Genomic DNA, 15022 nt, shown 5'->3' with positions numbered 1-15022 from the left:
TATCACCCATTTTCTATTACTCTGCCAGCACTAGCCTTTTTATAAGCAAACTCAATCATCTATACATTTTCAGGTTCCTTGAAAGGGGGTGGCCACCTTTCCATCCACAGATATTTTCAAGAAGAACATGGTTGACAACATCATAAAGAGCTGCAACAATGGATAAAAGGGTCCTAAGCAGGAAGGCCACTGACAGAGCCACCAGCGTGGGGACTGTGCCTGGCACACTTGGAGACACTGGGCTCCCCGGAGCCCCAAGACTTTCCTAAGGTCAGAAACCTGGTAAGAACAAGCCCCCAGACCCAGAGCACCTGTTCTTTCCAGCCTCCCACTGGTAGCAGCCCTCAAGATTTTGATACCTTGAGCAAAGGACAGGAGTCCAGGCGGGGAGCTGCCACCCTTAGGACTCAAGCCATAAGGATCCATTCTCTCCTCATCCAGGTCAGAGGCCGGGTGAGTGTGGCATACAAAGCTTAATACAGCCACAAATTAATCTCACCCTCCATATCCCATTAAAACCATAAATTAGTCTCTTAAGTGGAACTTTCAATAGGGAAACCTGATGACCAAAACCACATCAGGCCAATAATTCATTAGCCCTAACTCAATTAATATTACACCAAAAACACAATAGTAACAGTGAGCGTGAAAGCCCCAACCACAAAAGTCACAATAGTAAAACAAATCCTCCAGGTTTAGTGAGTGAAGAAGCTAGTCCAGATAACCCAACCAGTAATAGTGAGCGACATAACCTCTCTGAGAAGGACGTTAGAAGGAAGTACCGAGGATGCATAAGGAGCTAAAAGAAACAATATAATGCGCTGCCAATAAAATGCAAGAAGATTTGAGCGCAGAAATGAGGAAAATCCAAACAAAATTACAAACAGAAACATAGATCTGAAAAACCTGGTATGTGAAATGAAAAACACAGTGGAAGGTCTCAGGAACAGAGTAACAGCTGCTGAGAACAGAATCAGCAAGCTCCAAGATGAGGTGCAGAGAATCTCCAGACAATAGCAGAAAACAAAAAAGAGCCTCAAAATAAACCAAAAGATGTCAAGAGAAAATCAGGATGAAGCCAAGAGGAATAATATAAGAATCACTGGAGTCCCAGAGGGACAGGAAGAAACCCTGATAAAGAAACAACTGTCAAAAACATCATTGCTGAGACATTTCCAGAGCTGAAGTGCACATGCGACCAGATTCAGGAGGCCCAAAGGTACCAGCTAGAAGAAATCCAAATAAAATCACTTCAAGACACATCCTTATCACAATGACAAAAACCGTAGACAGAGATAAAATTATGAAAGTAGCAAAATCAAAGAAAGAAACTGCTTATAAAGGAGCATCATTAAGGATTACAGCCGAACACATACAAAAGAACCAAAGCAACCAGTGTACGCATGGCTACAGGGAGGAAGGGACTCTCCTTCACTGTTGGTAGGAAAGCCGACTGGTCCAAACTTTCTGGAAAATAATATGGATGTTTCTCAAAAAACTGGAATTGAGCTCTATTTGACCCAGCAATACCAATTCTGGGAATATATCCTGAGAGTGCAAAAAAGCACAATAAAAGTGACATCTACACTGGTATGTTCATTGCAGCACTGTTCACAAAAGCCAGAATCTAGAAACTACTCAAATGTCTGAGAACAGACACCTGGTTAAAGAAACTTTGGTACATCTACACAATGGACTACTATGCAGCTGTTAGGAAAGATGGAAGTCATGAAATTTGCTTATAAGTGGATAGAGATGGGGAGTATCGTGCCAAGTGAAATGAGTCAGAAAGAGAGGGACAGACATAGAATGACTGCACTCATCTGTGGAATATAAAGTAACAGAATGGGAAACTAACAACCAAGGGCAGCAGAGACAGGAGCCACAAGATGGCTCTACAGTTGGAAGCCTGCCTCATGAGCTGGGGGAGAAGGCAGTTGGGATAGGGAAGGGATCACTAAGTCAATGATGGTGGGAGGGATCACTCAGGATGGGAGGTGAGTGCTGAAAGTAGATGAAGGACCAAACATGATAGCCTCTAAGTATCTGTATTGCAAACCATAATGCCCAAAACTAGAGAGAGAGAGTATGGGGAATATTGTCTGCCTAGAGGCAAGGGGAAGGGTAGGATGAGGTAGAGAGGGGACATTGGTGGTAGAAAATGTACACTGGTGGAGGGATGGGTATTCAATCATTGTATGACTGAAACTCAAACACAAAAGCTTTGTCACTGTATCTCACAGTGATCCAATAAATTTTTTTCTGGAAAAAAATAAAATAAAATGCTGGGGGAATAAAAAAAAGAGTTTGACACCTGCCCTTCAGACTTTTCAGAGACAGTGAACGCTTAATCAATGAAGTGGTTGTGGAACAGAGTGGAAAAAAAAAAAACTTAACTCTAGGCTAAGTCCCTTCCATCTTATTAAATCAGCCCATCTTAATGGGAAAGTTTTCAGAGACAGCAAGCACAGAACTATAAAAGGAAAAAAATCTATTAAGGAGCATCTCTAATATATCTGCTTCCTCACTGCCCTTGCCCTAGGCAATAACTTAATTCTACTTAAGGATAACTCACTTTGAAGAGTTGTTTGGCTAAATATTAAGGCAAGGGGAGAATAGTTTTGTAAGTACAAGATACAGGGATGGAGAAAAAAGCTCTGTGATGACTTAGCCCAGTCCACCAGGACTTTAGCAGCCAGCACACAGTCCCCTTGACAGCTGAACCACATCTCTGGGACAAACCCACCATACAGGCACAACTTTCAGAAATAAGGCATCAGTAAGACTTAAAAACATAATGCAACTGGAACTAAAGGCAACCACAAATGCCCAAGTTTCTTCTCAATCCGTCAAGTCAACTTCAGAAGAAGTGGGCATTTTATTACAAGTAATAAATTTCAATAAGAAATCATTATCTTGTAAAAACAAAACAAACATACAACAACAACAAAAAAAATCCATGTTTCATTGCAGGTTCCTAATCCACATCTCAGGCTGAGGGGCAAGGGATGGGGGGAAATTGTCAGTTTAAGGGAATGAGCTATTTACCTTAATAGGTCTTTACCCCTGCAGGGTAAGCAGGGGCGCTGAACTGAGTGCTAAATACTATGTTCAAAATAATGAACCACAGTTGGCCACATACAAGCGTAAGTGTCTTAACTCCTATACTCTCTCTCCAGTCCCTGAAGATTCTTTTTTTTTTTAACTGTACAAAACTTTGGACAACCTGGCAGGGTACCAAATGTGGCCTGCCTACACGGCAGTGTCTGGCAAACTCCCCGTGGTGTACCCAATATGCCAAATACCAGTAACAATGATGAGTCTCATTCTCCTAACCCTGAAAGAGCCTTGAATATGGCACTTTTCAAAATCTCAGGGCTAGGACAATGGAGACGTTACTGGTGCCTGCTCGAGGCAATGGATGAACAACAGGATGATCAGCATCGTGAACTGTACAAAACAATGGCTTTGGGGCCACACCTAGAAATCCTCATGGTTCTTTTATGGCAGTACCTGGGGGATCATAGGCTGTATGAGAGATCAAAGTGAGGTTGACCATGTGCAAGGCAAGTGCTTAACCCCGTTATTACCTCTCTGGTGCAAATCAGGTTTTGTCTTGGGGGTTGGTGGGTGTTTGGGGAACAAATCCAGCAGCACTCAGGAGATACCTCTGGCTCTGAGTTCAGCAGGAGCAAAAAATTCAAGGGGAATGAATTTCCTTAGGTTTTTAAACTTTTGTTCTTTTTTTCCTTCCTTCCCTTCCCCATCTCCTCTTTCTTCTTTTTTTCTCTTCCTCCCTTCTTTCTATGCATCTTTCTTTTTTGCTTGCTTCCTGGCTTGCTTCCTCTCTCCCTCCCTCCCTTAGTCCTTCTCTTCCCTTTCATTGTCATGCAGTGATGGGGCCTCCTGGGGTGCTTGGACACTTGGCTGTGGCTTTGCTCACCAGGGTTCATGTATCAGGTTTAGGTGTTTGCATACATACCCCCACCCTCCCTCATTTACTATGGGCACACACACAGACATTCTGATCCTTAATGCAGACAGAAATTATTTGCAGTGACAGAGATCAGAAGCTGCAAAGCTCTGGGCTCAGGGGCAGAGCTGGTGGGAATGCCCTTGGCACCAGGGAATCAAAGTCTCAAGCCTTCAAGGCAGGTGTTCTGTGTCACTGAGTTACCACTTTCTTTTTAAAGGCATTTTTCCCTTTTAAGGATAAATGGCAAATCATTTGTTCTTTGTGGAAGTGTTCAGTGAGCAGCATTCTCCACATACCCTGGTGCTTGGTGTCCAATGTGCAAGGACAGGCCCCTTCCATGCCGGGGCACTGCACTTGTGGATGCCAGCAGTGGAGAACTGTGGGGAGAAGCACAGAGGCAGGAAGACAGGGTGGGGTAGGGGCAACTTCCTGCCAAGATCACTCTAGTCATCCCTATGGCCAAAATAATGTCTCATGTATATTTTGTTCTCATCAGTGACTCACTGCTCTCATAACCCTTGATGTTTCCTTGAGCATGAGGTGTCTTTTGTTACATGAATGAGGTGACTTCTGGAAGCACCTAAGAACGGGGACCAATCGCCAATCTAGTCATGTGATGAGAGGGTAGAACTTTAAGTCTCCCTCAGTTCTGCCTGTCCAAGGGGCTTCCATACAATCCAAGAGGACAAGGCTCAGGCAGATTCCAGGTTGGGGAACTAGAATCCTTCTGTATGCTGCATCTCTGGTCCCCAAGCTCCTTTCAGGACCTCACCCTATTTTGTTGTTGATTCACATCCTTTAACATTATTTGTAACATAGCAGTGCTCTAGTTGATAAATGGGCTCCTTGAGTTCTGGGAGTTGTTCTAGTAAATTAATCGAACTAGCGGGTGTCCTGTGACCATTCACTTTACAGCCAGTTGGTCAAAATCCCCAGTGACAGCCTGGGCTTATGGATAGTGTCTGAAGCAGAAGGTTATCTTGGTAGAAATACCCCTTTTTCTGTGAAATTTGATGCTATCTTAAGGTAGGTGGCATCAGAAAGGAGCCAAATTCTTGGTCTGTCTACTAGCATCCAAGAGCCCAAGAGCTATTGTGGGTATAGGGAAGCCAGAATGCACTCAAGGAGGAACCAGTTCTAAGAATCCATCAATTTTTTTTTAATTTTTTTATTTTGCTCTTTGGGTCACACCCAGCGATGTTCAGGGGTTACTCCTGGCAGTGCTTGAGGGACCATATGGGATGTCAGGGATTGAACCTGGGTCAGCCACATGCAAGGCAAAACACCCTACCTGCTGTACTATTGCTTCGGCCCGGATTCCATAAATTTTTATTCTGGTTCTTTGGGGGGAGGGGGGAGGAGTGGCCCATACTCAGCTGTGCTCAGGACATTCACCTGGCTCTGTGTTCAGGGAGAGTGTACTCCTGTTGGGGTCTAGGGGACCATGTTCAGTGCTCAGGATTGAGTCGGGGTTGGCTGCATGCAAAGCAAGTGGGTTACTCACTGTACTATCTCTCCAGTTCCTTTGGTTTTGCTTTTTAGGAATTTGAGCAGGACTGGAGAGAGAGTAGCGAGGTTAAGGCTCTTGTCTTGCATTCAGCTGTGGCCGGAACCTGGTTCAAATCCATGACACCACAGGTCCCCTGAGCACCATCAGATGTGGTCCCCTACATATAGCAAAATGGTCTCTGAATGCAGAGCCAAGAGCAGCCCATAAGCACCACCAGGTGTGGGCCCTGGCAGGGAAAAAAAAATCTGAACAAATCAGAGCATCAGTCTGCTAGTGGTGCTGTGAGAAAGTACCACAGACATGAAACCTCAAACAGCAAATTTTCTCACAATTTATTGAGGCTGAGTGTCCAAGATAAAAGTGTAGAGAGATTCTTCTGTGGCCTCTCCTGACAACCAAATACCATCTTCCCTGTTTATATCTCTGTCCCCTCCCCGTATCCTCTGCATACAAGGACACCAGTTAGAATGGATTAGGATTCATGCTAATAATCTCATTTCAGTCACATCTTTCAAATACAAGTTCAGATGCAAAGGTATTTGGGAAGGAGACACATAGGAGTTTAGGAGGGAGACACAATTCGGGCCATAATACCAGACAAGTAATAAGATAATAGAGTTGGTGATGGGCGTACAGGTTTTTGTTATCCATCTCTGCACTGCTCTGCATGCATGAAATATTTCCTAATAAAAACTTGAGTGTGATTGATCACCACACTGTGATCAGAGTAAAGATAAACAACCCTCGTGGGGAAGGTGCACTAATCCAGGAGGAACAAAAACAATCAAGAGCAACCCCTCTGCATCTCGATTCAGGCTTTCAGCCCTGGCTTTACAGTAAAGAAACTAAGGATTGAGCAGAAAACTCCAAGGGCTGAATGCAGGCTTTGTCTCTCATTGGCTCTGGTTTGATCTCTGCCAGACCCCCGAGCACCACCAGTAGTGATCCCTGAGCACAGACCTGGCAGAAGCACCTCAGTACCACAAGGTATGGCCCCAAAATCCAAAATAAAAAATAATTAATAAATATAGGAACCCAAGGTTAATTCAATCAGAAACTTGGGCTGACACTCCGATATTGGAGAGCTAATGAATCCTCCCTGCTATTCTCTTGTCCTTGGGCTAAAGCGATAGCACAGAGGGTAGGGCATTTGCCTTGTACCCAGCCAACATGGCCAACCTGAGTTTGATTCCTCCACCCCTGTCGGAGAGCCCAGCAAGCTACCTAGAGTATCTCGCCCGCACGGCAAAGCCTGGCAAGCTACCCGTGATGTGTTCCATATGCCAAACACAGTAACAACAAAGTCTCACAACGGAGACGTTTCTGCGCCTGCTCGAGCAAGTCGATGAACAACAGGAGGACTGTGACCCTGATTCTCTTGTCCTTAGACTGAGAAACAGCTCGAAATCTGCTATGTCCAAGCTTTAACTGCTTGGGAATCACCCAAAGGGCTGGAGAGACCCAGTGCTGGATGCCACTTCAGAATTTCTGAGTCAGTGTGTGGGGGAAGGGCTGAGACTTGACTGTTGGAATCAATTCTCAAATCAAATGGGTTGGTTGCACATTTGCCACCTGCAAACAGTCACATATTGTTCTGTGAGCACATGAGAGTTTATAAAGATACGACAGATGTGGAAAAGGTGAGAAAAGATCTAAGAAAAGGTCACAAACTCTCCCCTGTCTGCAATCCCATCACTCCCTATTGCTCTGTGGGCAGATTTCTCTGTATGAAGAGTGACAGTTTGCTAGGAAGCTCCATTCAGTGGCGGAACTTGCTGGGAATGGTTAGTAGTCGTTTTTCTGTTGCTTTATTGGTAGGGGCGTGGACCCACCAAGTGATTCTAAGGAGACTTGGAGCCCCTCCCGTGGATTCTCAGCCAGGCAGACTGAGCTCAAAGAGCTCAGTGGTCCTAGGACTCTGAATTGAGAAGGCTTATCTGGAGACTCCTAGGTAGTGCTTGGGGGTCCCCAGGGCCATCTGCAGTGATGCTTGGGGGCCTCTGGCAATGAATGCTTGCCAGGGAAGGTGGTGGCGGCGGGTAGGTGGAGGGATCACGTAATGCTGGGCATTCAAACCAGGTTGGTCATATCCAAACCATGCACCTTAAGTCCTGTACTATCTCTCTGTTCCCTTCAGTGACCCCTTTTCTTATTGAAGTCAGTATCTTCCCCCTACTTGCCCAGCCATCTATTTAACAAATATCTACTTAGCACCTACTATTTTGGGTACAGGACTAAGGGCTGGGACCACAACACTGAATAGAACACAGGACCCGGTTGGGAGGAAAGGACATGAGAAGGCAAACAGTAATTTCTCTTTCACAGTCTCCTCCAACTCCATCCGTGGATTTCAGGCCACCTGTTGCTACCCAGTTAATTATCAAAACCTATGGGGGATTAACACCTTTACAGGTCAGTGAATGAAGAATTCTTCAATATTCTCCACACAGCACAATCACAACTGTGCAAAGGACATTGGAAAAAAAGGAAAGCATGCATGAAAAATGGTCAGAAAAATGAATTGACTGGAGAAGATACTTATTAAAGATAAGTATCCCTTTCTGAAATTTTTCGCCCTTGATATTTTCTGTGATACGTAAGTTGGTGCTCTCAAAAACAGAAAATTTAGCTTAAACAAACACCCTTTTCTCCCTGTGCGCATTCAAGTGTGTGTATGGGGAATGCACTTATGTCTGTAGCCAGAGATATTTCTACTTAAGAGAAATGACTTTGATTAAGTTGAGATAGTCCAGGGGTTAGATGTATGGCTTCCCTGTGGTCAACCCCTGTTTAATTTCCAGCATGGCATAGTACCCCAGGGAATCCCTAGATGCCACCAGATGGCCTGGTAATTCCTAGCACTGCAGGAGCAAAGCAGCGCTGTATCCTCTTGACTGTCACATTCAACCACAAACTTGGTTGCCCCAGAATGGCAGAGAGGGGCCCTGGCCGGGGAGGGGGGGGGGGGGAAGGGAGGAGGGAGGGCACCAGGGGGAGGGAGAGGGGAGAGAGGGGGAAGGGGAGGAGGAAGAAGAAAGGAGGGAGGAGGAGGAGGAGGAGAAGAAGGAGGAGGAGGAGGAGGAGAAGAAGAAGAAGGAGAAGGAGAAGGAGGAGGAGGAGGAGGAGGAGGAGGAGGAGGAGGAGAAGAAGAAGAAGAAGAAGAAGAAGAAGAAGAAGAAGAAGACGACGACAACAAAGAAGAAGACAAAGAAGAAGACGATGGTGATGATTGAACTGTCCCTTATCACACAGAGCCATTTCTTTTCTCAGTGAATCCATTGCAGACACAAAATCACACATTCACATAACAGAATTTTTCCAAACAAGAAAGCTGAGGCTATGCACCACCATTCTTCACCTTTTCACAACAATGTCATTTAACAGCTTTTTCCAAAAAAATTAAGTTCTCGAGACTGTGGAAGACCAGTTGCCCTTGCTAGTAGGCAATTACAGGAAGTTCGTGGATTTCACTTTGCCCCCTTGCTCACAAGTGGTGACTTAGGCATACTTTCTAGTGTGACAGGGGCACACTAGAAAGTAGCCTCTTGTGCTCATGGCCATGGGAATTCACAGGCACAAGGGGAGCAGAACTGACCCCTTCAGCTTCAGACCCACCACCACTACCTGCCTTACAACCCAGGAAGCTTCAATCTGCTTCAATCTGCTTACCCAAGCACCTTATAAAGTGGTTCTTTGGTCCATGCAGTTCCAGGTCATACAGTGTAAGCTGTGGTTTCAAAAGTTCCACTGAAATGTGTTTGGTTCTTTCTCCCCGGGGATCTATGTTTTGAAAGACTTCACATACCAGAGAGTAACAACCACAATGCCATGTGGTAAGCACCTTCCAGGTGAACCCTCATCCTGCTGTCCCACAACAATTCTCTGGCGTAGATGTCACTGGGACTAGACTCTGTGTAACAGGGAAACACAGGCACAGAGAGGTGCTGTGTGTTCACCAGTTCTAAACCTGATAACTAACATTAGGCAGGATTTGGCTGTAGAAGGTGCTCAGCAGTAAAGCATTTCCCTTTTGTGTGTGAAGCCCAGGGTTCAATTCCTCCCCACCTATATACAACCCAATAAACATTCCGATCAGGATTCCAAATCAAGTTTTAACCCACCCTGAGCTTTTCTACTGTGTCGCACTCTTGACTCAGAAACCAAAATCTTATAATAATAACACCAGATGGCATTATTCATTTTTGCTTTCAATTGTTAAAGGATCATTTAGATACACTGGCTACTCAGAAAGAGTTGCAGTTGCTATACTTCTGACAATATGGTTAATCTGTGAGTCCTATTGTGGACCTACTGCAATATTTATTATTATTTTGGGGGTGATACATGACAGTGCTCAGGGCTTACTCCTGCCTCTGTGCTCAGTGATCACTCCAGGTGGTGCTCATGTGGTGGTGGATATCAGACCAGAGTTGTCTTAGCCACTGAGCTATCTCTCAGGTCCTCTGTTGCAATATTTAAAATACTGCATAACTCCTGCTCATTAATTATATCTTCTCATTTTTTTCTTTTTCTTTCTAAAATTCTTTCCTCTTTTTCAATTCTCATGAAAGTCACCTAACCTGTAGACATCTGTTTTCAGGTGAACAAGTCAGAGGGTTTGGTGCTTTCACAAGGCTGTGCAGTCACCAGTTTGAGCTAATTTCCAAATGATCTTCATCACTCCAAAAGGAAACCATGTATCCATTTAGCAGGCCCCCCTCCTCACCATTTTCTCTTTCCCAGCCACTGGAACCTGCTGCTCAGTAGCTTTACTTTTCCTAGGACCCCACTGGGAAACCTTTCCCAATCTACTGGGTCACTTTCCTGAATGCGAATTCCCAGCCTGAAGGGGCTGGCTGTGACACATGCAAACCCCTTTCACCAGTTCTCTGCAGGTACTTGTAGAATCTGACAGCATCCCTGTCAGGCTTGAAATTTCAGGCTCCTATGTGATCCAATGCTGGCCTATACCAGCCAATGCTCATCTATGCCAAATCTGTGCAAGGCAACACCATCTGTGTTAACCTGTGATCAGCCTTGCCAACCCGTGCCAGGCAGTACCATTCCATGCCAACCTGTGCAGCCCCATGCCAATGCCACCCTTACCAGGAAGTGCCAGGCAGTACAACCTATTCAAGTCAATGTCATAGACATCTGGTGCCAGTAACACCAATGTGTTGGTGTTACAAATATGTACCAAGAACTGTCACATGCCAGTCAGTGCCAACTGTTGCCAGGCATTGTCAATCTATAAATGTTGACTCTGACAGATGATGCCAGTCTTGCCAACATGCGTCAGTCTATACTTCACAGTGCCAACCCATGCTGGTCAGTGCTAAACAGTGACATTGGATGCCAATCTGTTATCACCTTGATGGTGACTTGCACCAGCTGCAAGGGGGGACTCCGGAAAGAGAGGTGGATGATGGGCTCTGTCTGCAGACTCATAGGGGTGTGCTCACACTGAGAACAGGGTGGGGGGCTCCTAGAACTTTGGCACAAAGCCAAGGCCAGGCTCCATCTGCTCTTTCCCTCCCCGGCAACCTCCACCCCGAAGGAGCCCAGGCCAGGACTGGGCTGCCCGTAGCCTGGGTTCGGCCAGCTGACAGGCGCCCCTTTACCTCTACCCCCATTCTTCCATCCTCATCTTGCCTGAGTGTCACGAGTTGCGGGGCACTGTGAGACCCAGGGGGAGAGCTGCTGCTCTTGGTGGAATGTGGCGGGTAGCAGGCGCTGTGGCGGGGTGTGTCTGCTGTGTCTGTGTGTCTGTGGGGGGACTGTAGTCAGGCAGCAGTGGCCCGTGTGGCTTACAATGGGTCCCCCTTGTCTCACACATCCTTTGGCGAGGCTCACACAGCAGACAGGATCCCCCATGCAGGTGTGGCCTCTGCAGGTCTCTCTGGGCACAGGGACCCTCGGAGACGCACAGGCAGAGCCGGGCTGAGGCAGAGCTAGGTTGCAGGCGGCTGCCGTTCAGAACCTCGACTCTCTCCCCTTCTCTGCCTTTTTCAACACGCCAGATCCCCACCAGATCATGTTTAGATCTGCCCGTTCTGCACAGGAGCTTCATGCACCCGGCCTCCCCTTCTGCTCCACCCCAGTTGGTGGAGCCCTGACGAACAGTCGGCTGCTCTTTTTTATCATCACGCTTCCTTTTGCATCGCTCCCAGCAGTGCTCCGGGGCTTTACCTGGTTCATGCCTGGGCATCATTCCGGCTGAGATCATGGGCCGTGCAGTACTAGGGCTCGAGCCCAAGCCTCTGGTGCAGAGCATGCACTCTGCCCCTGGCATGATGTCCCCAGCGTCATACCTCACAATTCACTGACTCATTCACAAAAGTTCATTGGCCTCTTCCTGTTTGTTTCTGCTCTGGGCTTGTCTGGAAACTTGTGGAGGTCCAGAGTAGTGTTTATTCATTGACAGTCGGTGCCAGGTTGTGCCCATCTGTGCCAACCTTGCCTGTTTGTACCCGTCTTGCCGACTCTGCCAGTTAATGCCAGTCTTGCCAGTCTGTGTCATCCTTTGCTCATTCATGCTAATCAATGCCAACCTGTGCTAGGCAGCACCATCTTAAGTCAGCCATGCCTCCATGTGCCAGTTTCTACCTGTGCCAGTCAATGCCAGTTCATGCTTGTCTATGCCAGAAAGTTTTCACCAGTCTGTGTCAACCTGTGCCAGTCAATGCTCCCCTATGCCAATCAGTGCCAGTTGACCCCAGGCTTGCCAGTTGATGCCAATCAGTGCCTAATGTTGCCAACATGTGCCAGGCGGTATTGCCTGTGCCAACTGATGCCAATGAGTGTCTTTCAGTGCCAATCTGTGCCACCCCTTGCCAATCTCTAACAGTGGTCCCAGCCCATGCCAATCGGTGCCAAACCATACTAGCCAGAGACTACATATGCCACCTGGCGCCAATCTGTACCAGTTGGCGGTGCCAAACACAGGAAACATTTCTTTCTCCCATTTCTTTCTCCTAATCCCAAAGCCTGTGGACAAACTCCCTTCCATAGGAAAGGGAAAGTTCTGGAGAGAAGACCCTGTGTGCTCTGCATGACCAGGGCATCGGGGGCTCAGAGGATGCTGGAAGGTAAGTGTGGGGGGTGAACAGGTCAAAGCCTGTCTTTCTGGGAGGTTCAGCACGTTGGTTCTGGACCAAGCACTAACGCAGGGAAACTAGGCGAGCACGCAGGACTTTGGATTTCATTCCTACTGAAGCTGATTTTAAGGCCTCGCCTCTGCCATCCTACGCAGATCTGTATGAGACTGAGCTCTCTTGAACTTTCGCACACAAACTCCAGCTCTATTGGGCGGTGGGTGGTGGTTGACCGGCCTAGCTGTTGGTGCTCAGCAGTAACTCGCGCAAATTAAAAGCTGCTGGGAAAATGTTAGCAGTTGCAGCCCGAGGGTGGAAGTTGTTCATCACACAGTAAGGCCGTCCAAGCTCAAGCTTCAGGGGCTCTAGGAGGGTCCGGCCAGAGCGGCAAAGCAGAGAAGGCTGCCTGAAAGGGTGCTTAGTCCCCACAGAGCTGGGCAAATCCTAACATTCGGTACAGGATGACACACAGTTACTCCTGGTATCAACGCTAACCGCCCGCGTTTACGGCCTCCCTCTCGGATACAAAAAAAAAAAAAAAAACTACCCCCGCAGCTTCATTGAGCCTTAGTCCTTCTAAACTTCCTGGCCCGTGAAGCAGGGAGGTGCCGCTGCCCATTTCATAGGAAAAACGCAGGCCAGGCCAGAAGGCCCAGACAAGCGCTGATAGTGCCGGGATTTGAACCTCCCGCCGACCCGGCTGCCAGGATTCCGCCGCCAGCGCGTGCCGCGGCCCTTCCCCCGTCACCGTGGAAACGGCCGGCGCAGGCGCGCGCGCCGTTTCCCCCGCGCTCGCTCTTCCGCCAGCACAGTTACTTTTTTTTTTTTTTCTCCCCAGGCGGCGGGATATGACGGTGACGGTGACGGCGTGCGCTCTCCGCGCGCTCCCCGGCCCGCGGATCCTTCCGCCGCCCCTCGCGCGCTCCGACTCGGCGCCGCCGCCGCCGCCGAGGGCCTCCCCGCGCGCCGCGCCGCGCCCCACCCCCCACCGCATCCCCCAACCCCCAGCCCGCTCACCTGCAGCCCGCGTCTCCATAGCAACGCCGCCGCCGCGGAGGGGGGAAAAAAAAAGCTTCGGGGCTCTTCCGGGCCCCTCCCACGCTGCCCGAGAAGGCGGGCCGCTCCGCGGAGGCTCGGCTCCGGAATTTTTTATTTTTTCAGGCCGAGAGCCGGCCGGCTTATGGCGAATCTGCGGCGTCCAACATGGCGGGTGGCGGCTTCGCCCTCCTCTTCCCGGGGCGCTGACGCGGGCGCCGCCGAACGTCCGCTCCCGAGGACCCTCCCCCCGGCGCCGCCGCCGAGCGCGCACGCTCCGGTCCGGCCGGCCCGGCGCCCGCTCCGGGGAGTCCGCCGCTCCGCGTTTTCAGGCCGCTGCTGGGCTCGTCGGGAAGCCTGGAGCACGGATCGCCGGACTGGGGAGCCTTCCAGTTTCGGCATCTCAGCGGGCTGGCCCAGCCTTGAACGCCCCGGATGGATAGGGTGCTACGGGGCTGGACCCGGGAAAGTTCGGGCTTCGCAGCCCTAGTTCTGCCTTAGTAGGCGTGGGAGTAGTAACAGTATTTATTATTATTATTATTATTAATTATTATTATATGGTTTGGAGCTACACCCGGGGGTGCTCAGGATTTACTCCGGGCTCTGCACTTCTGGCAATGCTCCAGGGCACCCTGGGTGTGTGTGGGGGGGGTCAGGATCACACGCTGGACTTCCCTGTTTTGCAAAGCAAGCGCCCTGTCTCTCTGACCACCCCCTCCAGCCCCAGTTCTTAACTTTTCAAGGCCGAGTTTCCAAACTATTCAATCAGAAGAGTTACGGTTTTGTGTCCTGGGTTTGGATTTTTTTTTTAATTTGCCGCGCCTGGAGAGAAAAAAAAAAAAAGGTCAGACTGAAATCTTGCAAGGTTTGTATTCCGTGGCTGAGCCATGTCCCCCACAGGCCAGTTTTTGCACTGTGCGGTGTTTCCCAGAGTGTGATGTTTTCCGCGGAGCTCCGTGATTTGATCCAACTGGTGCCAGTCGAATTAACCTAGAACCACCTCAAGAAAGATACTGCCTGCAGGGTCTCCAAATTTTCTGGCGGAATCTACTCGGTGTGAGTAGGTCTCTACTACTTTTCCCTGCAGCCAACTCCGAGCTACGTTCAGGCATCTTATCTGACTGACCTTGGTTTATCGTCTTAGAGCACTTAGAGCTGCAACTTCCTTGAGATCTCGGCACAAATGACATTTCCATCACTCTTTAAGTAACTTCCAAAGTCACTTTTTATTTATTTTCTATCAGTCACTATGGAACATCAATTTATCTCCCCCCTGATCTGTCACTCCTGTAGGTGATCTGTCACTCCTTTAGTCCCAGGAAATAAAACAAAGCACAGCTATTTATTGAATAAATTCTTGAGTTCGCCTTCTTTGTATTTTTAAGGTTATGCACTGCTTACAATAAT

General features: G+C 48.3%; 1 protein-coding gene across 1 annotated transcript in view; it reads right to left on the bottom strand.

Moving 5' to 3' along the window:
* Nucleotides 1-13880, bottom strand: part of ZFAT (zinc finger and AT-hook domain containing) — a 218125-nt gene extending 204245 nt beyond the window's left edge. Inside the window, exon 1 of the mRNA XM_056109685.1 lies at nt 13598-13880. Coding sequence (XP_055965660.1) covers nt 13598-13616 — 19 coding nt within the window. The 5' untranslated portion in view covers nt 13617-13880. The remainder of the gene's footprint in view (nt 1-13597) is intronic.
* Nucleotides 13881-15022: the final 1142 nt, after the last annotated feature.

Source organism: Sorex fumeus, unplaced genomic scaffold, assembly GCF_029834395.1.
Source record: "Sorex fumeus unplaced genomic scaffold, SorFum_2.1 ptg000002l, whole genome shotgun sequence".
NCBI lineage: Eukaryota > Metazoa > Chordata > Mammalia > Eulipotyphla > Soricidae > Sorex > Sorex fumeus.
Note: the sequence above shows the minus strand (reverse complement) of the source record. Positions and strands in the feature narration are given on the sequence as shown.